This window comes from Phocoena sinus, chromosome 11 (assembly GCF_008692025.1).
Source record: "Phocoena sinus isolate mPhoSin1 chromosome 11, mPhoSin1.pri, whole genome shotgun sequence".
NCBI classification, from domain to species: Eukaryota; Metazoa; Chordata; class Mammalia; order Artiodactyla; family Phocoenidae; genus Phocoena; species Phocoena sinus.
This window is the reverse complement of record NC_045773.1, coordinates 61563552-61590733: the sequence shown is the minus strand read 5'-3', so window position 1 is coordinate 61590733 and position 27182 is coordinate 61563552. Positions and strand designations below refer to the sequence as shown.

Genomic DNA, 27182 nt, shown 5'->3' with positions numbered 1-27182 from the left:
AGTGATGGACATGCATTATAATCTTCAGCCTATACATTTATTGGGTAGTTGCAAGTTGCCTGCTGTTGTCTAGTGAATAGAATTTGATAAATGGGTATTCTGGAGTACAGAACAAATCTTAAAAATGACCTTTAAGGAGATAAATAATAACATATTTTTCAGAGTTTAAAATAATAAAAAAAATTAAAACTCATGAACTTTAAGAAATTACCAGAATTTTGCCTATTGAAAAATAGCTCTTCTCTGCATATAAAGAAATCCCAGAAGCCAAATTTCAGCAAGGCTGGAAGATTGGAGTTGAAGAAATGTAATATTGATCAATGCACAAATGAAAGTAGGAAGTAGTGCTTACAGACTGCAATTTAGAAGTGCTTTTGTACACACTGCTATGCTTAAAGTAGGTAAGCAACAAGGACCTACTGTATAGCACAGGGAACTCTGCTCAATATTCTGTAATAACCTAAACAGGAAAAGAACTTGAGAAAAGCATAGTATTCAGTATATGTATAACTGAATTACTTTGTTGTATACCTGAAACTAACACAATATTGTTAATCAACTATACTCCAGTGTTAAATAAATAAATAAATAAAATGCACGCAAAATGAAATAGTAACAAAAGCTGCTCCATTGTGTTTAGAAACAAAATGAAAGAAGGTAGATAGATATATATTCAATCTTTGTATTCTTATTGCTGTTGTTTACAGGAGAGACCTTCTCTGACCTGATTTGGCTTTTGATTTACTAATTGTGCCTTGGAGGTGCCCTTCAGGTACTGAAGTTATTCTAGCCCCACTGTGTGCCCTAAACCTACAAGTGGTCTGTCCTGCAGGGCAGCACTGGAGTCAGGGAACTGCCACCAAGGGCTGTGTTCACCCTTGAATTTAATTATTTAAAAGGTACTTTCCAGAATCGCACTGCATTTCATGTTACTGTTTCTTTTCCTACAGAGTATTTGGGATGTTTACACACACGGAAGACAGAGAGACTGTATATGCCTGGTTTACCTTTTCACACTGGCTTGTGTATGCCAATAGTGCTGCGAACCCAATTATTTATAATTTTCTCAGTGGTGAGTTTTCAACTGTTTCTTCTGTACAAACCACAGGCCAGGGTGAGGGATCGATGACCAGAAGGTCTGAACACTTTTGAACGATATGAAAATATTAGTTGTGATACAGTGAGAGTATTTTTCCCTGATCTGACTGGTCTTGAGTTTTATCCCTTATAAGAGGGAACATGTGTTACCTAACGCATCAGAAAAAATTATCTAAGTAACTTTTTCCATAAAATTTAGAAGAAAATTTTAAATAGGAGGAAGGTGAGAACTGTGAGAACTGAATAAGAGAATCTTGCTTGTCATACAATAAACTTATGATTTATAAAGATGTAAAATCGTTTTATCTGAAAATAAAACAGCCCTGCTTGTATCATTTCCTTTGACAACATTTGTAGCCTAATTGAAATGGAATTGGAGCCTTTCCACTTTTAGGTATTTCTATGTTTTTACAATTCTCTTGTGGGTAACATCTCTTGGGTTTATCTCAAGATTTCTCACTGATCATAAAAAAATTACATTCCTCTAAATAACACATAAGCTAAATGAACCACACATACACACCTCTGCAGTTGATTTCACCCATCTGTTTATGGAATCAATATAATTATAAAAATCATTTAACTAAATATTGTTTTATCGACCAACATTTTGTCTAATTAAGTTTTAGAATTGTGTTTTAATTAACTATATCTTTACATTGTCTTCTTTCCAACCGGTTAGCTATTTCTTTTTTTTTTTAATTAATTTATTATTTAGTTATTTATTTTTGGCTGCGTTGGGTCTTCGTTGCTGCGTGCGGGCTTTCTTTTTAGTTGAGGCAAGCGGGGGCCACTCTTTGTCGCGGTGTGCAGGCCTCTCATTAAGGTGGCTTCTCCTGTTGCAGAGCACGGGCTCTAGGTGTGCAGGCTTCAATAGTTGTGGCTTGCGGGCTCTAGAGCACAGGCTCAGTTGTTGCGGCACATGGGCTTAGTTGCTTCGTGGCATGTGTGATCTTCCCAGACCAGGGCTCGAACCCATGTCCCCTGCACTGGCAGGCGGATTCTTAACCACTATGCCACCAGGGAAGCCTGGCTATTTCTTTTTTATTTCCGTCTCCAAATATATGATGATTTTATATGAAAAAATAAGCAATTCATTTTATTGCATGCTGAATAAAGTGTGTGCATTTTCTAACTTCACCTTTGGCCTTCCAGGTTATATAGGTTATTAAAAAAGACAACCAATTAGGCTTTTTGTTTTAAATAGCTTTTTGTTTTTCAGTCATGGCATGTACCCTCTATATACCTGCTTTATTTCACCTTTTGGTGAATCAGGTGGTGTATATGTGAGTGGTGGTTTTTATTCAGTTGCCCCTTTTCATGCCTTCCCCTGACACATTCAACCCCAGTCTCCAAAATAAAGACTACATTCAGACTGGGATAAGCAGAGACCACCACCCCAGTGCTGTTTGAAGGAAGAAGGGCCTGAGGAGCTGTGGCTAAAAAAGCAGTGGGGAAACACTTGCCCTGGGCTTAGGGATGACTAAGGCCCTGAGCTTGTACTAAACAGGGAAAATCTATTAGAGGGTCATAGGGAGAATTATCTGAAGTAGAAGCCACAGAGCCTAGTCCAAGTGCCATGATGGGGGTTAACATGAGGCAAGAAGGCAGCTGATAATCAGTGGACACCAATTTTAATCACTCAACAACCCAGGTAGGTAACCAAAGCTCAGAGAAAAGAACTGGTGATTTCCAACACTGCCATTTACCCTTAGAGGCTTAAAAGGTCAGTGTTTCATCCTTATCCTTCTCCAATGTCACATCAATAATTTAAAGATAAAGAAAAACTTCTAAAGTTGTTTATTTTTCTTTCAGTTTGTCCTGCCTTATGCAGATTATGAAATGTTAGAAATTTTCTAGATATTTTGTTGAACTGACTGTGTCGATAGAACAGTTTCTTCAGAGTACAATGCAGGGATAATTTCTGTGTACGTTTGGCCATGTATAACTTAGGTTTCATCATTTTTTAAATGTTAAATATCTCTGGGTAGCTTTCTGCTGATACTCAGCTTTACTATAGTTATCTAGTTAACAATAACCCACGTTCACAAGTATAGGAGGTTTGCCTCTAAAGGCATGAAACAAACTCCAAACATTGGGCATGAAAAGCAGCCTCACTATTTTATGGAAATGTGTCAGTGTTTCAAGAGTGTACCAAGAATTATTTCATTCTTTTTTATGGCTGAGTAATATTCCATTGTATATATTTGCAGCAAGATGGATGTACCTAAAGATTATCATACTAAGTAAAGTGAGACAGAGAAAGACAAATATCATATGATATCACTTATATGTGGAATCTAAAAAAAGTGATACAAATGAGCCTATTTATAAAACAGAAATAGACCCACAGACATAGAAAACAAATTTATGGTTACCAATAGGGAAAGGGGCAGAGGGAAGATAAATTAGGAGTTTGGGATTAACCTATACACTACTGCTACTATATATAAGATAGATAAAGAACAAAGTCCTACTGTATATCACAGGGGACTATACTCAGTATTTTGTAATAATCTATAAGGGAAAAGAATATAAAAAAGAATATACATATACATATGTATACATATATGTATATATATGTGTGTGAGTATATATATATATATATATATATATATATATATATATATATATATCATTCACTGTGCTGTACACCTGAAACTAACATGATATTGTAAATCAACTATACTTCAGTTAAATAATAAATTAACTATTAAAAAAGGATGTACCAAGCTTCCAATAACCAATTTCCTTTTCCAAAATAGGAGCCAATCAGTTGTATTTTATTCATGATTGGTTAAAACATATTGAATTCCTTTTCCTTTCATTCTCTCTGGTTTGCCAGGAAAATTTCGAGAGGAATTTAAAGCTGCATTTTCTTGCTGTTGCCTTGGAGTTCATCACCGCCAGGAGGATCCGCTGGCCCGGGGACGGACGAGCACTGAGAGCCGAAAGTCCCTGACCACCCAGATCAGCAACATTGATAACATATCAAAACTGTCCGAGCAGGTCGTGCTCACGAGCGTTAGCACACTCCCAGCGGCCAATGGTGCGGGGCCACTCCAAAACTGGTAGAAGATTGATGCCTAGGACAGGGATGCCTGAGTACCACTCTTCTTTTTTTAAAATCTCTGTACACAGAAATTTTATTACTTTGTGGACCCATTTTTTTTTTTTAAAAAGAAAATGATCTCTTGCTCTTTGGAAATAAAGTCAGTTTAAAATCATTTCTCAACTTTTGATTGAGATATGTTAGAAGTTGAAACTTCCACTGAACTTATTTTCAGGCTGTTTCACTTTTAGCTTCATGTATTAGGATTTGTGTCAATTAAATGTATGAGCATTTCCAATTCTAATTGTTATTTTAATCTTACCTTCAAATTGGTGGCTAAAAGTTGCCCAAACTTATCCTTTGGTTTTCTTTTGGCTACTAAAAGAAGTAGCAATTACTAACTCTGGATTAACAAGAGATATGTTAGTTGACATTATAGTTTTAAAAAAATCACTAAAGAGTGTCATTATGGTGTGACATTTGAAAGTATATTTATATACAAAATAACATTATATTAGATAACTCAAAAGCTATCTTTCAGAACTATAAAAACATGTATACTATTCAACTTTATTTTCCATTAATTTTATAACTCATTTACACAGTTTTCTTGGGTTTGTAACCTTACCATCGCTAACATTTATCATTTCAACATATGGCCAATAAGACTGTATTCAGGTAAAAACTGTGGAGTAACTATAAACACACAATTTCCATCTCTAAGGAAAGATTTCAACATTTAAGACTAAGATATCCCATTATTGTATTCTTCTAACCAATAAAAATGAGGTAACTGGCCTTGCTAGATGAAATTAAGAGTTCAATTTACAAAGAAAAAGGGTAGTAGAATACCAAATCACATCTGGGTCCCATATTGGACAGGGTAATGCCATGGAGATTTGATGGTAAATATTTGCATTTATTTACGTTTTGTAAACATCTATCAAACACCTCCCAGAAAGCACCCACCGTGCTAGGTGCTAGGGTGTGAATGTGCCTTCAAGACAGCTCCAGTCCACTGAGGGGGACCTGTTGGTAGAGGCTGCAGAGCAGCAAGGCATTCTGGGAGATGATTCAGACTCAGAGCAGGAAGCAACCAATGATGGTGGTCCTCACCATGACATGGACAGGGAGGTTGCACTTTTTTGTTTCTATTTAATTACAGTGACTCTATTGATGTTAGTGAATTCTACCTGGGCCTGTGACTGAGAGCCGGGTGACTAGGAGAAGGGAGGGGTTTGCTCTTAATCACACACAAATGAACAGGAGTGCAGTACGTTCCATACAAATGTAAGATCTGGGGTTCAAAATACTGAATAATTTCTTTTTTTATTTTTTTTTGCTGTACGCGGGCCTCTCACTGTTCTGGTCACTCCTGCGGTGCACAGGCTCCGGACGCGCAGGCTCAGAGGCCGTGGCTCACGGGCCCAGCCGCTCCGCGGCATGTGGGATCTTCCCGGACCGGGGCACGAACCTGTGTCCCCTGCATTGGCAGGCGGACTCTCAACCACTGCGCCACCAGGGTAGCCCAGATATTTTCAATTTGCTTCTCTGCAAAATTATTCTGATTCAAATAGTCACTTTAAAAGTAAAAGAGATGTTCATGGAAAGTTGCTCTTCTTCTTATAGTATAGTAGCAGGCATTCTTATTTTATTGAAACAAAAGATATGGAGAATATTTAAGAAATATTTTCATAGAACATAAAAATTATCTTGCTCTTTTCTTACTTTTTTTTCCCCAACTCATCACTTTCAGAAAGAATATAACCAAATTATCCACAAATGGTTTTTGTGCCTTAAAACTGGAGATTACTTTGTGCTTCTTACTACTCAAAGCAAAAACTACCCTCAAATATGAGGTTTATTGAAATTATATTGCTAATTATCAGAACAATATCAATGAAAGCAAAGTATTGTAACTCTCTGCTTTCTCCCCTTTGTACATCTGAGAACTTTTTTTCTTATTTATGCTGCATGAAAGAAGAGTTGTGATGTTCACATTGCTATGGACATTAGCACTTTAGTTTGAGGATGAGGATAATGTCAAATAATATTGATCATATGCCTTAGTAGCTAAGTAATTTGCCGAATCAGCAATTCTGAGATCAGAGTAAGAGCTAAATGTTTTAGATCCTAATATATCTAGTTATTTGTCATTTAAGAAGAGAGATTGAGAGAGAGAGAGCAAGAAAGTGAGAGCCAGAGCTGGAGAGACACAGAGAGAGGCTCAGAGAGGCAGTAGTTGTGTGATTTTGTGAAGAACAGACTCAGAAGTCAGAATTCCTTTGCTCTAAATCAGTGATTTCCAAAGTGTGCTTCCTGAGCCATCAGATTCAGCATCACCTGAGAACTTATTAGACATGCAGATCTTCACCCTAACCCAGATTTGCTGAATCAGAAACTTTGGGGTGGTACACAGGAATCTGTGTGTTCACAAGCCCTACAGGTGATTCTGAAGGGCCTTAAAGTTTGAGAACCACTGCTCCAGAGACTACCACCTGGCAGTGACATACTAGCCCATATGAAATAAAGTATTTTACTGCCCAGGTATCTACAACAGGGACCACCGTCATCACTACTGTCAACCTGATTGGAGGTCAGAAAGAAGAGGCTGAGTACCAATGTTGAGAGTCACTCAGCATTATCTCACTCAAAGAGGTAATGCTTTATGAAATAGTGCCCCTGTGTTACAAGTGCAGTTTGGAAGAAGACAGGTTTTAAAGCCCTGGCGTGCTTTATGGCTACTTGGATGATTTGAGTTTCTTTCTTTTTTTTTTTTTTAAGATTTTTTTGATGTGGACCATTTTTTTAAAAAGCCTTTATTGAGTTTATTACAATATTGCTTCTGTTTTATGTTTTGGTTTTTTGACCCCGAGGCATGTGGGATCTTAGCTCCCCGACCTGGGGTCAAACCCGCACCCCCTGCATTGGAAGGCGAAGTCTTAACCACTGGACCACCAGGGAAGTCCCTGAGTTTCTAACTAAAACCTTCAAATCTCCAGTTTTATTTACCCTTACAAAAACCTAAGTTTGTAGAAGCAGACAGTTGCCAAGAATGAGCATTTCCCAGAAGGAAAAAGCAAACACACACCAGTCCTTACAAGAAACTATGGGAATGGAATAACAGCCCAGGCACTCTGCTGTCAACTTGTTGATACAAGAATCCTCCTAAGAGGTCTGGATTTAGTACTGACCATCATAGGGCAAATGGGAAAGAAACAGGTGTTCCCAAAACCTGCCAGTCTTATGGAACAAAGGGTCATCTACTTACGTGCTAATAACACAAATTAGAAGACTTCTTCTGAAAGCAGTGTGTTGTGACTGTTTGATGCTACACATAGAATATATATCTCTCTTGTTTTGCTATATTTCACAGATTGAATGTAAAATGTCATTAATTTTACTGAAATTTTGTTATCAATAAGAATGTGATAATAATTTTACCTAATATAGAATCCATTTGAAGTTCATTATTTCTGAATTTCTACAAACCTATGATAATGTTGATATTCGAATTCATTCATTCTTGGCAAAAAGGTAATTCTCAGTTTCTGAGGAAAATGTCTTCTAAATTCTCCAAGGCTTGGAACATTTCTTAGGTATTAAATAACTGTTATAAATCATTGATAAGTTAATTGCAAAACTGTCAGGCACAATGATATTGAGCTTCACTACCAGTGTACATTGTTTTAATGAAGATAAAGGAAAATATGCTTATAAAATGTAATCTGAATATACATAAACCTGAATGACAATATCAGAATGACAAACCTCATAGATACTTTTGGACACAAATTGTGAAGAGGGCTATTACTATTTTAATGCTAGTGTAATAATAGATGTTTTACATTTGATACAAATAATAATAATCAAATGCATTTCATAAACAATCTGGGAAGTCATTATAATTTAGAAAACTTTTCAATTCCAATTAATTTTACAACCGAAGATTTTCCTACAAGTTACAAGTCAAAAAAGAGTAAATTCTATTAGGTTATGTGCAATTAGCTTTCAAATGGCATGAAGCAAAATTATAGAATTTTTTTAGGGACAATATATGTAAAGAGAAAATATTGTTAAGTCTATTCTATTATCTTATGCACATAGAAAGTGAAGTGCAAAGGTATGAAAAACACTGTTATCTCCCCAAATTCAAAGGGGATTGTTTTCTAGAGAACTATTGCAATTAAAGAGGGAGCAAATTACTCCCACCCTCTTGCCACGTATTTCTATGATCTCAAAATTTCTTTGTAAGTTTTCGAGTCAGAACACCTTTTAAGTTTTTCATGAAATGTATTTCTATAATTGTTGTATGCCACATGTGTAGCATCATGTCACTTGTTTAACAGTTATTTTATACGTTTAAAGTTCTTTATGCCTGACTTACTGTGTCTGCAAGATGAAATTTCTTATCCAATCCAACGCGATTGCACACAAACTACCCTGAAGGATGCTGCTTAGGTAGTTTTAAAGTAAAAACCGTATCGAGAATTCTATAATCACATTCTCACTGCCCTCTCTATTGTATGAAAAATCTTGCTGTTGTTCATTAGATAAGTTGGATATTCACTCATAACTAGTGTCAAATCTTTGCAGTTAAGAATTGAATTAAGCCCTCTGGTGCAGGACTTAATGACCAAAATATTTTTCCCAATAAGTTTATATAACCAGGGAAAATCATGATATAAAAGGTTTTTAATGTTGTTTTTAAGAGCAGATACTATAATAAAGATGGTTAGAATTAACAAATATTTCATAAAAATTATGTAAAACTGCCTATATAGAGCATTAAATTTAGGAGTTTTATGTGAGTTAAGAGATTTATTTAGTCTTGTTTTGACTTAGAGGAAATGATGACCTTGTGGTTTTCAATTTGTTATTAGAATAGTAAGTACAGCATTTGCATAAATAAGCAATTTTTTTCTTGGTCATTGTATCTAAACTTTTAGGACTATTTTAAGTTCACTGATAAGTTTTAAAATGTATATTTTCTGCTTTCCATTCACCTAATGATTCTGATAAATTGTGGAATCAACAGCTAAGGATTTTAATTTAAAAATCCATTTTATTCAGTACTGTTGTTTCTAACTTTGATCGAAATGGAGCCATAGAAACTGGGGAAGGTCAATGCTTGGCTCCTTCCAGGGAAATAAGATTTGAATGTGGGGCGGTTTCAAAACATAAAGTGAAACTTTCAGGATGAAATCCCAGGAAAGACCAGCTGTTTTAGCAGCGAGGGTTTTTACTTTGAGTGATCCATTTCACAGACCAGGTGCTTGGCCAAACCTCCCCCCAGAGTCATGAAGAGAGGTCACTCAGCTTCACTTTCATCTGGGTCAGTGTCCAGGAATGGGAAGGAAGTAACAGAGGAAAGTTCTCGAAGCGCCTCTTGGGCCTTGCCCTTCTGACGCTGCTGTCCCATTATCCAACTGCTGTCCTTCCCTCAGGCCCACCCTAGCCAAGCAGGGCCCACCTCCCCCCACCTCCTGCCATGCCCTACAGACCTCCCTGGCCTTCTCCAGCCCAGCCCTAGCCAACAGGTAAATAGGTTTGATTCGTGTCTTGGGTCATCTCCTGAAGTGAATCAGTGGCAAGTGACTCATTTGAGAACAAATGAAGCAAAGCTCAAGAAAAAAGAAAAAAAACCTTTTCATTTCTATATATACAAATATTTACAATTTTACATCCCCCAAAACCGCATTTTTGGTCGCCAATATCTGTGTATCTGTGGTCTTCTGGATATGTGTTAGCTCCCTTTTCAAGCCTCAGCTAAGCTCGCTGCCTCAATTTAGAAGGGATCCCAACGTTGAGACTCTCAGGCCAAGGCCATAGCCGGTCACTAGGGATGTACACCTGAGCAGGTGCTGCTGCTGCCACCTTTGAAAACAAAACATCTCTTCCATTACTTTTCATTGGTTTGGCCCCTGTACAATGGCAGAAACATAAAACTCAATTTAAAACAAACAAAAAACACGGTTGTTTATTAAGTAATCAATTTCTAATTAATTTCCCAATGTTTTATTTAATATGTTAACTCAAAGGGAAAATAGTACAAACAAAATATTTGTGAGATTGGGAAATCCTCAGCAGACCATGGCAACATGAAGACTAATTTATTGCAGATGGGACAACAAGAGCATCTCCAGAAAGAAGTGCTGTTCCCTTTCACAGGGGCACAGATTTAGAAGCTCCCCTTATACAGTTCAAGTGGACAGAGTGGAACTTGTTTATAAAGCTGTGTCTAGATCATGTACAATATCCATTAAGGAATAGGAAAAATGGTCATTTTAGAGTATTATCAACACATATACATGCATATATGCATGTATATGTATAACTGAGTGATATATACAGTAGATCTTGCTTTGACTTAGAGGAAATGATGACATTATGATTTTTAAGGTAATATTAGACTAGTAAACATGGCATTTACATAATTAGGCAATTTTTTTCTTGGTCATTATATTTAAAATTTTTAGGACTATTTTAAGTTCAATAATAAATTTAAGAATGTATATTTTACATATATTTTATATACATATAAGTATATGTATGTGTATATATATATATATAAAATTGACCTTGAACAACACGGATTTGAGCTATACAGGTCCATTTATACTAGGAGTTTTTAATAGTAAATTCTACAGTTGTAGATACGGAAGACCCACTATAAAGTTATATGCAGATTTCCTACTGAGTGAGGGTGGGCACCCCTAACCCCAGCATTGTTCAAGGGTCAATTGTATATAGATAGGTAGATAGATAGATGATAGATAGATAGATAGTTGATAGATAGATAGGCAGAGAGATAATCTCACTGAGTTATTTAGTCTGAGAGTATTTCACGAAGTATATTAGTTTTATATTCCAGGCTTTTAAAGAGTTCCCTTTTTCATCTAGCTTACCCCTCTCTTAAATTATACCTTTTAGTTTGGTGGCTAGTTTTCCTCACTCTTACAAATATACAGGTTTCATGTCCCTGCTATTCTAGACAGCCTTTTACCTAAGATTATTATTTTTTTTCTTTGTTTCTTCCTTTGTAATTTCTTCCTTCCTTCCTTCCTTCCTTCCTTCCTTCCTTTCTTTCTTTCTTTTTCTTCCTTCCTTCCTTTCCTCTTTCTTTCTTTCTTTCATTTATTATTTGTTTGTTCGTTGATTTATTTTACTAGCACTCATATAGTTATACCAGTTTGGGACAAGTGAAAAGAAGTCTGTAAACTATCTGTAAATTGCCTTTAAAATAATCAATAAGAATCTAAAGTCCTTGAAGCCACAGACATTCTCTGTGTTTTTTATGGCTATATCACTGGTTCCTGGAACAGTGCCTGCCACAGAGAAGTCCCCTGATAAATATCTCTTGAATCAATGAATTAATAATAATTGCATGGAAATTATTTCCCCAGCTCATTCTTTTATTCCATGTTGTCCCAGTTCTTTCCATAGAAACTCCCTTTCCACTGTGAACAATCAATGCCCTATATTTTTAGTGTCTACACCACTCATGCCTTTTTTTTTTTACCAGAACTAAACCACATATTTAGGTTGGCAGCATTGATTCCCATTCTTCTACCACCACTGAAGGGGGAGGTGGCACCAGCACTGTCTTTTGCACCAATCCTAGGCCCAGATGACTCCCCTTCCACCTGTAAGTGAAATCTAGCCCCTTGGAGAGCTTCATCCCTGTGAACCTCCCTCTGTTGCTGCCTTGTCTGCCTCTTGATCTCTCTTCCCTTCACTCATACACATTAACACTTGGATCTGTGTGGGTGATGCATCCAGGAATCCAGCTTCACATTTCCTGTTCTCCTTAATGTGAAAGGCTTGGTTTCCACACTTCTTCAAATCCCTCCCACAGTCCCTCATAGTGCAGATCACAGGCTCCACCTTGTAACTTACTGTCTCCTAAGACAATAGATCCTCCACTGAAATGCAAAACCCTCATCATATTCTGAGCCAACAATTGCTTATCCATCTTTTCATCTCACACTTAGATTTCCACGACAACCTCGCTCCTCAATCCCAAAGGGACGACTGGACTCTTTAACCTTATATTTTATCCCAGTTCATCTGTCTCATCCTGGACTTACCTTCTTCCCCACTCAAAGAAAATTAAGACCCCAGGTGGTACTGCAGTCATTAGGAGACATTTTTTTTTGGTAGAAAATTCAAATTTTTATTATTTTTTTGAAGTATAGTTGACTTACAGTGTTGTGTTAATTTCTGCCATACAGCAAAGTGACTCACTTATACACATATATACATTCTTTTTCATATTATTTTCCATTATGGTTTATCCCAGGATATTGAATATAGTTCTCTGTGGTATACAGTAGGATCTTGTTGTTTATCCATTCTATATGTGACAGTTTCCATCTAATAACACCAAACTCCCAGTCCATCCCTCTCCTTTCCCTCCTCCCCCTTTACAATGATTAGTCTGTTCTCTATGTCTGTGAGTCTGTTTCTGTTTCATAAGTAAATTCATTTGTGCCATACTTTAGACTCCACATACAAGTGATATCTTATGTATTTGTCTTTCTCTTTCTGACCTTACTTCACTTAGTATGATAATCTCTAGGTCTATCCATGTTGTTGCAAATGGCATTATTTCATTCTTTTTTTATGGCTAATATTCCATTGTATAGATGTACCATGTCTTCTTTATCCATTCATCTGTTGATGGACATTTAAGCTGTTTCCATGTCTTGGCTATTGTAAACAATGTTGCTATGAACATAAGGGTGCATGTATCTTTTTGAATCATAGTTTTGTCTGGATATATGTCCAGCAGTGGGATTGCTGGATTGTATGGCAACTCTATTTTTAGTTTTCTGAGGAACCTCCATACTGTTTTCCATAGTGACTGCACCAATTTACCCTCCCACCAACATTGTAGGAGGGTTCTCTTTTAGGAGACATTATTTACTTAAAAAAATTCTTACATTTTTCCCTGATGAAGATCATGACTGTTTTTATAAAAGAGAGTCTGCTGTCCTAAAGCTTTGAGAATAAATGAGTAAAAAAAGGCATAAAAGCCTATTGAGTTCAGTTGCTAGGCAGCTACTCTTCTCTCACTGGGGACTGCACTCCAAAGATTTACATCTGCAGTGGAAAGTGGGCCATGGCATTAATTACATCACCTTCTTTACCCTGTCTCTGCTATCATGAGCCCTTATTGTTTTTCCTCCTGCGTCAGAAGCTGTTCTGAAAATAATTTCATTATTTAAAAATGCCTATTAAGACTGTATAAATTTGCTTAATTTGATCTTGCAAATCATCTCCACTCTTCCTTCTCCTTGTCCAATCTTCCCTTATCACCATGTGTTTGGGTCACCTCATTTTCTACTGAGCTAGCTATGAATAATTTCCTTATTTATTGTCTTTTAAAAATAGTAGGTTGTCCTTTTCAAATGCATCTGTGGCTGGGATGCTTTACTTTCTAAATCCTGTCCTTCATTCCTCCCACTGAGCTGTTGTCATAGTGAAACTTACCTTACCATCCTCTGTAATGACAAGTCAACAGCACACCCTTCATCTGATTATAAAGCTAATCATGTTGCATTTTGTCCTACTCTAAGGAAAGTATGCTCCATGTGCTCTGTCCAATGTTTTGGCTTTTAAGAACTGACTTAATTAATTAAAGTGTTTTTATTCAAAAACTGTACTTTTCTCTTTACAAATTATGCATCTTCCCTTGCATCTGCCAATTCTCAAAACTTACTTTCCTCATGTGAAAATATAGTCTAGGTCTTTAGGATGTATTATTATAAGGAAGTATCTGGAAACCCTGTTTCATTTTGTTTTGATTTATGGATATAATCTGATTATTTTGTTTCAACTATTACTCCCTGGTTGTTATTCTCCTCTTGTTGAAAGGGGATATTTTTTCCTTACCTTCTTGACCCTAAAGGGTGCTCTTATAATGACTTATTTTACACATTACTGGAATGGAGTGAGAAGGTGGAATTCAGAAGATTGAGAAAGACAAAATTGTTTCCTCATTCAATTAGCAGAAATCTGTGGTTCAAAACTTAATAGCATTCTAAACATATTAAAAGCAGCAAGAGAAAAACAGCAAATAACACACAAGGGAATCCCCATAAGGTTAACAGCTGATCTTTCAGCAGAAACTCTGCAAGCCAGAAGGGAGTGGCAGGACATATTTAAATTGATGAAGGAGAAAAACCTACAACCAAGATTATTCTACCCAGCAAGGATCTCATTCAGATTTGATAGAGAAATTAAAAACTTTACAGACAAGGAAAAGCTGAGAGGGTTCAGCACCACCAAACCAGCTTTACAACAAATGCTAGAGGAACTTCCCTAGGCAAGAAACACAAGAGAATGAAAAGACCTACAATAAGGAACCCAAAACAATTAAGAAAATGGGAATAGGAGCATACATATTGATAATTACCTTAAATGTAAATGGACTAAATGCTCCCACCAAAAGAAACAGACTGGCTGAATGGATACAAAAACAAGACCCATATATATGCTGTCTAAAAGAACCCACTTCAGATCTAGGGACACATACAGACTGAAAGTGAGGGGATGGAAAAAGATATTCCATGCAAATGGAAACCAAAAGAAAGCTGGAGTAGCAATTCTCATATCAGACAAAATAGACTTTAAAATAAAGACTACTAAAAGAGACAAAGAAGGACACTACAAAATGATCAAGGGAGCTGTCCAAAAAGAAGATATAACAATTGTAAATATTTATGCACCCAACACAGGAGCACCTCAATACATAAGGCAAATACTAACAGCCATAAAAAAATACTAACACCAACAGTAACACATTCATAGTAGGGGACTTTAACATCCCACTTTCACCAATGGACAGATCATCCAAAATGAAAATAAATAAGGAAACAAATGCTTTAAATGATATATTAAACAAAATGGACTTAATTGATATTTATAGGACATTCCATCCAAAAACAACAGAATACACATTTTTCTCAAGTGCTCATGGAACATTCCCCAGGATAGATCATATCTTGGGTCACAAATCAAGCCTTGGTAAATTTAAGAAAACTGAAATTGTATCAAGTATCTTTTCCAACCACAACACTATGAGACTAGATATCAATTACAGGAAAACATCTATAAAAAATACAAACACATAGAGGCTAAACAATACACTACTTAATAACGAAGTGACTACTGAAGAAATCAAAGAGGAAATCAAAAAATACCTAGAAACGAATGACAAAAGAGACATGATGACCCAAAACCTATGGGATGCAGCAAAAGCAGTTCTGAGAGGGAAGTTTAGAGCAATACAATCCTACCTTAAGAAACAGGAAACATCTCGAATAAACAACCTAACCTTGTACCTAATGCAACTAGAGAAAGAAGAACAAAAAAACTGCAAAGTTAGCAGAAGGAAAGAAATCATAAAGATCAGATCAGAAATAAATGAAAAAGAAATGAAGGAAATGAGAGCAAAGATCAATAAAACTAAAAGCTGGTTCTTTGAGAAGATAAACAAAATTGATAAACCACTAGCCAGGCTCATCAAGAAAGAAAGGGAGAAGACTCAGATCAATAGAATTAGAAATGAAAAAGGAGAAGTAACAACTGACACTACAGAAATACAAAAGATCATGAGAGATTACTGCAAGCAACTCTATGCCAATAAAATGGACAACCTGGAAGAAATGGACAAATTCTTAGAAATGCACAACCTGCCAAGACTGAATCAGGAAGAAATAGAAAACATGAACAGACCAATCACAAGCACTGAAATTGAAACTGTGATTTAAAATTTTCCAACAAACCAAAGCCCAGGACCAGATGACTTCACAGGCAAGTTCTATCAAACATTTAGAGAAGAGTTAACACCTATCCTTCTCAAACTCTTCCAAAATATAGCATTGGGAGGAACACTCCCAAACTCATTCTATGCGGCCACCATCACCCTGATAACAAAACCAGACAAAGATGTCACAAAAAAAGAATACTACAGGCCAATATCACTGATGAACATAGATGCAAAAATCCTCAACAAAATACTAGCAAACAGGATCCAACAGCACATTAAAAGGATCATACACCATGATCAAGTGGGGTTTATTCCAGAAATGCAAGGATTCTTCAATATATGCAAATCAATCAATGTGATACACCATATTAAAAAATTGAAGGAGAAAAACCATATGATCATCTCAATAGATGCAGAGAAAGCTTTCGACAAAATTCAACACCCATGTATGATAAAAACCCTGCAGAAAGTAGGCATAGAGGGAACTTTCCTCAACATAATAAAGGCCATATATGACAAACCAACAGCCAACACCATCCTCAATGGTGAAAAACTGAAAGCATTTCCACTAAGATCAGGAACAAGACAAGGTTGCCCACTCTCACCACTCTTATTCAACATAGTTTTGGAAGTTTTAGCCACGGCAATCAGAGAAGAAATGGAAATAAAAGGAATTGAAATTGGAAAAGAAGAAGTAAAGCTGTCACTGTTTGCAGATGACATGATACTATACATAGAGAATCCTAAAGATGCTACCAGACAACTACTAGAGCTAATCAATGAATTTGGAAAAGTAGCAGGATACAAAATAACTGCACAGAAATCTCTGACATTCCTATACATTAATGATGAAAAATCTGAAAGTGAAATCAAGAAAACACTCCCATATCCCATTGCAACAAAAAGAATAAAATATCTAGGAATAAACCTACCTAAGGAGACAAAAGACCTGTATGCAGAAAATTATATGACACTGATGAAAGAAATTAAAGATGATACAAATAGATGGAGAGATATACCATGCTCTTGGATTGGAAGAATCAATATTGTGAAAATGACTCTACTACCCAAAGCAATCTACAGATTCAATTCAATCCCTATCAAACTACCACTGGCATTTTTCTCAGATATACAACAAAAAAATTCACAATTTGTATTGAAACACAAAAGACCCCGAACAGCCAAAGCAATCTTTAGGATGAAAAACGGAGCTGGAGGAATCAGGCTCCCTGACTTCAGACTATACTACAAAGCTACAGTAATCAAGACAGTATGGTACTGGCACAAAAACAGAAAGATAGATCAATGGAACAGGATAGAAAGCCCAGAGATAAACCCACGCACATATGGTCAGCTTATCTTTGATAAAGGAGGCAGGAATGTACAGTGGAGAAAGGACAGCCTCTTCAATAATTGGTGTTGGAAAAACTGGACAGGTACATGTAAAAGTATGTGATTAGAACACTTCCTAACACCATACACAAAAATAAGCTCAAAATGGATTAAAGACCTAAATGTAAGGCCAGAAACTGTCAAACTCTTAGAAGAAAACATAGGCAGAACACTCTATGACATAAATCACAGCAAGATCCCTTTTAACCACCTCCTAGAGAAATGGAAATAAAAACAAAAATAAACAAATGGGACCTAATGAAACTTAAAACGTTTGCACAGCAAAGGAAACCATAAACAAGAAGAAAAGAGAACCCTCAGAATGGGAGAAAATATGTTCAAATGAAGCAACTGACAAAGGATTAATCTCCAAAATTTACAAGCAGCTCATGCAGCTCAATAACAAAAAAATAGGGCCTTGTGGTGCAGTGGTTGAGAGTCCGCCTGCCGATGCAGGGGACACGGGTTCGTGCCCCAGTCTGGGAAGATCCCACATGCCACGGAGTGGGTAGGCCCGTGAGCCACGGCTGTTGGGCCTGCATGTCTGGAGCCTGTGCTCCACAACGGGAGAGACCATAACAGTCAGAGGCCCGCGTACTGAAAAAAACAAAACAAACAAACAAACAAAAAAATAAATAAACAACAGAATCCAAAAATGGGCAGAAGACCTAAATAGACATTTCTCCAAAGAAGATATACAGATTGTCAACAAACACATGAAAGAATGCTCAACATCACTAATCATTAGAGAAATGCAAATCAAAACTACAATGAGATATCATCTCTCACCAGTCAGAATGACCATCATCAAAAAATCTAGAAACAATAAATGCTGGAGAGGGTGTGGAGAAAAGGGAACACCCTTGCACTGCCAGTGGGAGTGTGAATTGGTATAGCCACTATGGAGAACAGTATGGAGGTTCCTTCAAAAACTACAAGTAGAACTACCATATGACCCAGCAATCCCACTACTGGGCATATACCCTGAGAAAACCATAATTCAAAAAGAGGCATGTACCAAAATGTTCATTGCAGCTCTATTTACAATAGCCAGGTGATGGAAGCAACCTAAGTGTCCATCACCAGATGAATGGATAAAGAAGATGTGGCACATATATACAATGGAATATTACTCAGCCATAAAAAGAAACAAAATTGAGCTATTTGTAATGAGGTGGATAGACCTAGAGTCTGTCATAAAGAGTGAAGTAAGTCAGAAAGAGAAAGACAAATACCATATGCTAACATATATATGGAATCTAAGAAAACAAAAATGTCATGAAGAACCTAGTGGTAAGATGGGAATAAAGACACAGACCTACTAGAGAATGGACTTAAGGATATGGGGAGGGGAAGGGTAAGCTGTGGCAAAGTGAGAGAGTGGCCTGGACATATATACACTACCAAGCATGAAATAGATAGCTAGTGGGAAGCAGCTGCATAGCACAGGGAGATCAGCTCGGTGCTTTGTGACCACCTAGAGGGGTGGGATAGGGAGGGTGGAAGGGAGGGAGACACAAGAGGGAAGAGATAGGGGAACATATGTATATGTATAATTGATTCACTTTGTTATAAAGCAGAAACTAACACAGCATTGTAAAGCAATTATAGTTCAATAAAGATGTTAAAAAAAAACTTGATAGCATTCTAATATTCTTGTAGGAGATTTTTTCACACTTGTTACCCATCAGCAACTCAATGCAGGTTAAATCAGCCCTGAATGCAGTTTGTTCAAAAAACAAAACCACCTCCCTTCCTATCAAAGACTACAGGTAAGGCTGCTACTGATGCTTTACTGGCTCTGAAGATGAATATTTTCTTGAGTCAGGATCTGGTAGATGGTCCCCTCACAAGATTTTCCAATGCAATGGCATGTTAGTGAGTTCTTCCTCCTCCTTTAAATATTTGAAAATTTTAGTTTACTACAACATTTACATATAATAGAATATAGCATCCCTTTCCCTGTTACAGAGCACAGAGTAAAAGCCAATATTTTACATACATGTGGCAAAATCATGTTGCCACTAGGAGTATGCAGAATAGATCACTGAAACCGCTTTCCAACTACTACCATCTAAAGAGGCTTCAAATACAGAATTTTAAATAAATATCATTATTTTGTATAGCTATGCCCAAACAAGGTCACCAACCAATAGTTGCACAATTCAGTGCTCCTGCCCTAAGATTTTAGCTGGTGTGAAGCATGGTCATTCATACAGCAAGACACCTGATCCAATCATGTTGGTGTTTATTTTTCAACCAGGTGGTCTTAGAGCGTATATCAAGGTAGTGATGCTTAAAGAAGCTGGGCTTTCTGTGAATGATTTACTAGGGTGTTTTTAAATGGCTGAAGCATTTGATTATCTTTTGTTACCAAGCTAAAATTATTGTGGCCAGGCTTTCTGCTTCAGAATCCCCTGAGATTCTTATTAAAAATGCAGCTCCCTGACACCACCCTGATACACCATTTTAGTTGGTTGACACTCAGTTATTCTGATTCAGCTGGTCTTGACTGGCATTTGGCCACTGAAATGTTACCTGGGGCCCTCAGGGGTCAACTGTTCACGTATGTTTTAGCCTTGACTCCATTATGTCTTGAGATTATTTGTTATCTGTGAGCCTCTCGGCCTGGAATGGGCAGCATTCATTTAAACCATTGTCTTTTTTGGGCTTCTTATTTGCAGAAATGTCAACACAATCCCAGTTGCATGAGAGTTGAAGTATACGGCTCTGTTCTTTTCTGGTTAACATAGCTGCATTCCAGGTTCTTATCAAGATTTATGGGTACTTTCCTAGTTACAAATTTTCAGCTAACAATATTTGATAATGAAAAAGTTATAAGCCAAAGCAAAACTCATTCTGCCACCACCAGATAGTGTTAATTTGAACTTACCTACAAATATACTTCCAAATGGCCTTTTAGAAACTAACTGGAGATAATTAGAAGATAATTAGAAGAACTTACAAAACTCACTACTCTCCTTTGCATATCAATTCCTATGATAGGAAGCAATACCTTTAGAGAGTTTTCTGTTGTATATGCTGTCTTTTTTTTTCTCCAGTTAAATTAAAATCCATCCTTATTTTATCCCCGGTGGAACTGTGTTCTCTTATTCTAATGTGTGTGTGTGTGTGTGTGTGTGTGTGTGTGTGTGTGTGTGTGTGTGTGTAGATAGATAGATAGATAGATAGGTAAAATAAATGGTAGGTTTGGGTATTTTGATTTAGGCATTTTCTTCCCTATTAGCACATAAGATATCTGAAGGCAGGAACTGGGCAATATCGTAAGATTTGTGTGACAGCCCCTGGGCTGAGCAGTCCCTCATAAGAGGTAGGCACTCAATAAACCTTCATCGATAAACCAGTAGAAAAAGAACTCCTATCCAACATTGTATTTTATTTCGCTCAATTCTGAAAAGTGTTAGGAGTAATATGACACATTGTTCAGGAAGGAAAAAAGATTCAGTTACTACTTACCTGAATACTGTTCTAAGAAGGGATGCACAAATGAAAAACATTCAATCCCCGCTCCCTGAAGTTAACCTGTCTGGGAGAAAGAATGTAAATAAAGTTGAAACATCACTTTTCAGGGAATTCTCTGGCGGTAGAGTGGTTAGGACTCAGTGCTTTCACTGCTGTGGCCCAGGTTCGATCCCTGGTCCAGGAACTAAGATCACACAAGCCAGGCGGCATGGTCAAAAAAAAAAAAAATCACTTTTCAGGTTCTAGATATTAGGATGAAATATTGGCTCTCTCTAGAGAAAGGAGGCTTTGGAAGGAAAAGGCTTTGCTGGCATTTGAAGACACAGCTGAGGAAGGTGTTCTGGGCAAAAGGGACAAATCCACAATGGAGTAGATGTGGTGGAACAGCATGAAACCTTCAGGGAACTGCACATAATTTAAAGGGAAAGAGGAGCCCATGGCAGGAAATGGCGGTAAATAGGTGGGAAGGGGTGGATAATAAAAGCTTTTTATAATATTCAAGGAAACTGGAAACTTGTGTTATGTAATGGAGAATTTAGGAATTCTAGCCCAAGGAGTGATATGATTAGATTTGGATTCTGGAGAGTATATGAGAGTCAATGAAGAATTTGAGAGCCAGACATTGTAAGTTTAATTCTCAGATAGGTTTTTATGGAACTACTCATCCTGAAGAATAATGATTGGATCTAAACCAAGGCAGTGGCAATAGGGCTGGAAAATACACATTAGATTTAATATCTAGATGAAGATTTGGAGGGGAAAAAAGGTCACATTCATGTTTAATTCTATTTACAATGGATCTGAGCCACCATCAACTTTAACAAAAGTGGTGCTGTTCCGGTAGCAGTGGTGCTTCAAATGCATTTGTGAAATTGTCCTCCCCTTCTTACCATGCTTCTTCTGACTGTGTTCATGGACGAAGCAAACTTAGGTGGACTTTCACGCTGTGAGCTCTCCTCTTTTATCCTCAGTCAATGACCTCCACTCCCTCCGTCTGGCATATGTTGCCTTGTGCATCCAAACATTGCTGCCAATATTCTAGTCTGACAGTCACGACTCTGCCCCCACCTGGACCACCACAACCTGCTCTGCCAGAGGCTCCCCTGCTTGTGGTGGCCGTACTCTACAAGCACGATTAATGAGGTTTCTCTTCTCTCCCACTCAATTTTCCAGTGTGTGTTTGTGAAGGTGAGGCTGTGAGTGTGGGTGTGTCTACTGTAAATAGGAAAGAGCAAGCCACATTTTCTTCTCTTATGATAGGATCATCCAGGGGTGTTTCACATCAAAACCTGCCCCAGGCCCAAGTCTTAGAGGCTCTTTTGTGGTACAGCCTACACTTGGGCTGCTATTTATCAAGAGGCTACCCTGCTGTCAATTGAAATTCAACATCCGATTTCAGTGCCCCAAGCCTGTATTCCCCCAGACCTTCTTGAATTTCCTGACTAGGCAGGAGCAGAAGTCAGGAGTCTGTGGGTCCCAAATCCAGAATGGATCAAACCAAAGCAAATCATTTTGGGACATTTTAAAGAGTCCAGGAGAATATTATCTAGGAAGATAATTTTTTAAAATTACTTAAAGTAAAATTACAATTAAACTAAGATCTGAAAACAGAGGAAAATAAAGATGAGAAGAAATGGGCTGAGCAATAAAATAGAAAAAGCATTTGTAAAATATTACATCCTTTCATGATAAAAATCCTCAATGTAATAAATGCCATATATGAGAAACCCATAAGTGATAGTCAATGGTGAAAAGTTGAAACATTTTCCTCTAAGGTTAGGAGCAAGACAAGGATGCTCACTCTCACCACTCTTGTTCAACATAGTACTTGAAGTCCTAGCCAGAGCAATCAGTAAAAATAAAGAAATAAAAGGCATCCACAAATGAAGCAACAAGGGATTAATCTCCAAAATATACAAACAGCTCATGCAGCTCAATATCAAAAAAACAAACAACCCAATCAAAAAATAGGTGGAAGATCTAAATAGACATTTCTCTAAAGAAGACATAGAGGTGACAAAAGAGCACATGAAAAGACGCTCAACATCACTAATTATTAGAGAATTGCAAATCAAAACTACAATGAGGTATCACCTTACACTGGTCAAAATGGCCATCATCAAAAACTCTACAAACATTCTTTTATTTCTGACTTCACTTAGTATGATAATCTCTTAAGTCAACTATGCTTCAATAAAAATAAATCTACAAACAGTTAAGTGCTGGAGAGGGTGTGGAAAAAGGGAACCCTCCTACACTATTGGTGGGAATGTAAATTGGTACAGCCATTATGGAGAACATTATGGAGGTTCTTTAAAAAATACTAAAGTTAGAGCTACCATATGATCCTGCAATCCCACTCCTGGGCATATATCCAGAGAAAACCATAATTTGAAATGATACATGCACTCCTATATTCATTGCAGCACTATTTACAATAGCTAGGACATGAAAGCAACCTAAATGTCCATCGACAGAGGAATGGATAAAGAAGATGTGGTACATCCTATACGATGGAATAATACTCAGCCATATAAAAGAGGGAAATGTCATTTGCAGCAACATGAATGGATTCAGAGAGTGTCATAGTGAGTGAAGTAAGTCAGACAGAGAAAGACAAATATCATATGATATCACTTGTATGTGGAATCTAACAAAATGGTACAAATGAACTTATTTACTAAACAGAAATAGAGTCACAGATGTAGAAAACAAACTTATGGTTACCAGGGGAGAAAGCAAGCAGGGAGGGGGAGGGATAAATTGGGAAATTGGGGTTGACATATACACATTACTATATAGAAAATAGATAACTAATAGAGACCTACTGTATAGCACAGGGAACTCTTCTCAATACTCTGTAATGACCTATATGGGGTAAGAATCTAAAAAAGAGTGGATATATGTATATGTATATAACTGATTCACTTTGCTGTACAGCAGAAACTAGCACAACATTGTAAACCAACTCCAATAAAATTAAAAAAAAGAAATAAAAGGCATCCAAATTGAAAAGGAAGACATCAAATTGTCATTATTTGCAGATGATAGGAGGTTATAAAATCCTAAAGATTCAAAGTAAAAACTGTTGGAACCAATCAACAAATTCAGTAAAGTTGCAGGATACAAAATCAACATATAGAAATCAGTTGTGTTTCTATGCACTAACAGCAGAACATCTGAAAAAGAAATAAAGAAAATTATCCCATTCACAACATTGAAAACAATAAAATATTAGGACTAAACTTACCAAGAAAGTGAAAGATATTTACCACAAAATGTTTAAGACTTTGATAAAAGACATTGAAGGAGGCACAAACAAATGGAAAGATGTATGTAATCATGAATTAAGAATTAATATTGTTAAAATGTTCATACTACCCCCAAACCATCTATAGAGTCAATGCAATCTCTATCAAAGTTCCATTGATTTTTTTCAGAGAAACAGAAAAAAAAAAAATCCTAAAATTTGTATGGAAACAAAAAAGACCCTGGATAGTGAAAGCAATTCTGAAGAGCGAAACTGGAGACATCACATTTCCTGATTTCAAACTATATTACAAAGCTATAGTAATCAAAACAATACAGTACTGACATAATAACAGAAACACAGATCATTGGAACAGAATAGAGAGTTCAGAAATAAACCCACACATGTACAGTCAACTGATTTTTTTTTTTTAGAATTTCAAAGTAATTTATTTTACAAAGGAGGATAGATATTAAGAGCCAAAAAAGGTTTGACAAGAGTAAAATCCTACTTTTCGTACTAGTGACTTTTTTTTTTTTTGCAGTATGCGGGCCTCTCACTGTTGTGGCCTCTCCCATTGTGGAGCACAGGTTTTGGACGCACAGGCTCAGCGGCCATGGCTCACAGGCCCAGCTGCTCCGCAGCATGTGGGATCTTCCCAGACAGGGGCACGAACCCATGTCCCCTCTCAACCACTGCACCACCAGGGAAGCCGCTCTAGTGACTTTTTAAAGTGGGCAATGCTGATACATCTGCATGAGTGAATTTCAATTATTACACAGTAAAGAAGTAAAAATGTCTCAGCTGATATTTGCCAAGACTACTCAATGGGGAAGGGGTAGTTTCTTCAACAAGTAGTGTTGAGAAACTGGATAACCACAGGCAGAAAAATGAAACTGAACTCCTATCTTATACCACTCACAAAGATTAACTCAAAATGAATTAAAGATGTAAATATAAGATCTGAAACCATAAAAATCCCAGAAGAAAATTAGGAAAGAAGCTCCTTGACATTGGTTTTGGCAATAGTTTTCTGGATATGATCCCAAAAGCACAAGCAACAAAAGCAACAATCAACAAGTGGGGCTACATCAATCTAAATTTGTTTCATACATCTGAACATAGCAATATTCTTCCTTATGAAATAAACATTTCTAGTGACTGGTACTACAAAGAGAATTCTTTGGCTTGCTTCTTCCACATAAACCTCTTCATGAAACCTCTATGGATGATGTGCTGGACAAAACACAAGCCATTTCTACTCTGGGCTTACCATATTTATTCAGAATGAATGGGGAATATTTTTAACTAGTTGACAAAGAGTACTGCTTGGCAGTGTCAAAAACTTTGGTTGAGAGTGAAAATTAATAATAATGATGATGATGATGCCAGAAAACACAGTAATGTAGTTTTCTCCAGAAAGATTCAGTAGTGCAGAAGCAAAGATCATTTGATTTGGAGATTGACATGTTTAGTGTGTTTTGGGATCACAAGTAGAAGGCATCTGAGGGTACTAAAAAGTGTGAAAAAAATTCCTTAGCATTAGCTTCGGGGTGAGAGGCAAGGAAGTGAAGCCAGGAGAATAAAGAAAATAAGAAAATCATTCACGAATGGAGAGTATGTTGAAGCATAAGGCAATAATTAGAAGGAGGAACAAGATTTGAAAAGAAACGAGATCGGCTTTCAGATAACATTTCTGAGATGGCTGCATCAATATATTTCCAATTCCACATGCTGTTTTTACACAGCTGCCTTGACATTCCTCCATCAGGAGGTGGGCGTCTGTGTTTTCTCCCCTGGAAACTAAGCAGAACTTTGTAACTGCCTGGACCAATAGGATGCAGAGGGAGTGAGGCTGCATGATTTCAGAGGCAAATTCATGAAAGGCCATCACGGCTTCCATCTGACTCTCTCAGGACACGTGCAGCGGGAACCCGGAACTGGCATGTAAGAAGCCTGGCTATCCTGAAGTTACTCTTCTCAAGAGACCACGTGGAGAAACTACATAGGGACAAAATCTATGTTCAAGAAATCCCAGCTGTTCAAGGTTTCCCAATTCAGACTCCAGACAAGTGACAAAGAGGCTTAGAGAGCATCCCTTTGAAATGACAGTCTGACTGCAACCTCAAAGGAGTCCTGAGCCAGAACCACCCAGCCAAGCTATTCCCAACTCTTGAGCCACAGGAACAGTGAGAGACAGTAAATAATTATTGCTGTTTTAAGACACTAAGTTTTGGAGTGGTTTTTACATACCAATAGAAGAAATAATGAATTGGAAACATGAAGAAAAATGTCAGGTTATGAGAAAATGGGGGAAAATAAAAGGAGGGGAAACTAATACTCTGCAGAAAAAGAAAGTGCAGTGGCCTAAAGAGGAAAGTTTGCTCTGAGCATCTCAATGAACAAAGGACCACATGACATGGAAGCTTCGGGTTCAAATACCATTAATCCCAGGCTCTATTTGTAGTAATTCAACTATAGGGAAATATGAACTGGAAATGAATTTTATATCAATGGAGAAGTTGCATTTATTTAGAAATCTATAATAGAAGGGGGAAAAAGCTGTTGGAAAACTTTTTTATGATGACTTCATTAATTAGACAAAGTCCTTTTCAGGAAGGAATTAAAGGAAAGTGAAGATAAGATGATCTGGTTAAAATGATATATTAACAGTTCCAGTAAAAGCAACAGACAGATGTAGAATATGGAAGAGAAAGAAAAACTAGGAGTAATACCACAACATGGGAAGAGAAAGCTAGCTTCAGTAGGGTGCTTCTAATTTAGAGACAGTAGGGCTGTAAGAAATAGCCCCTTATATTATAGATGTGACCCAAAAAGTTATTTGATTTTTATTTGCAGTTAGGAAAAGTGCTTTAGGGTAGAAAAAAGATAATCTATTATCTCCAATATCTCCCCTTTGACCTCACATCCTTCTCCAGATACTGTCCCAATTCTCTGCTTCATTTTATAGTAAATTTCCTTGAAAGAGGAAATACCTATTACCAAATATTATTCTGCTTTCATTTTACCCTGAATCTATTCCATCTAGATTTTTGCCCCCCAAATACTCCTCTTATTATCATCACTTATGACCTTCACATTGCTAAATCAGTACTCTGTCCTCGTTTTAC

The 27182-nt window shown here is 37.0% G+C and overlaps 1 protein-coding gene across 2 annotated transcripts in view; it reads left to right on the top strand.

Moving 5' to 3' along the window:
- HCRTR2 (hypocretin receptor 2) overlaps nt 1-6740 on the top strand; it is a 122482-nt gene extending 115742 nt beyond the window's left edge. Inside the window, exons 6-8 of one of the 2 annotated variants that reach the window (XM_032649189.1) lie at nt 951-1072; nt 3944-4169; nt 6698-6740. In XM_032649189.1, the coding sequence (XP_032505080.1) occupies nt 951-1072; nt 3944-4169; nt 6698-6740 (391 nt within the window). Of the gene's footprint in view, nt 1-950; nt 1073-3943; nt 4452-6697 lie in introns of those variants that run through there. The other variant, XM_032649190.1, reaches the window with a different exon arrangement.
- The last annotated feature ends 20442 nt before the right edge of the window (nt 6741-27182 follow it).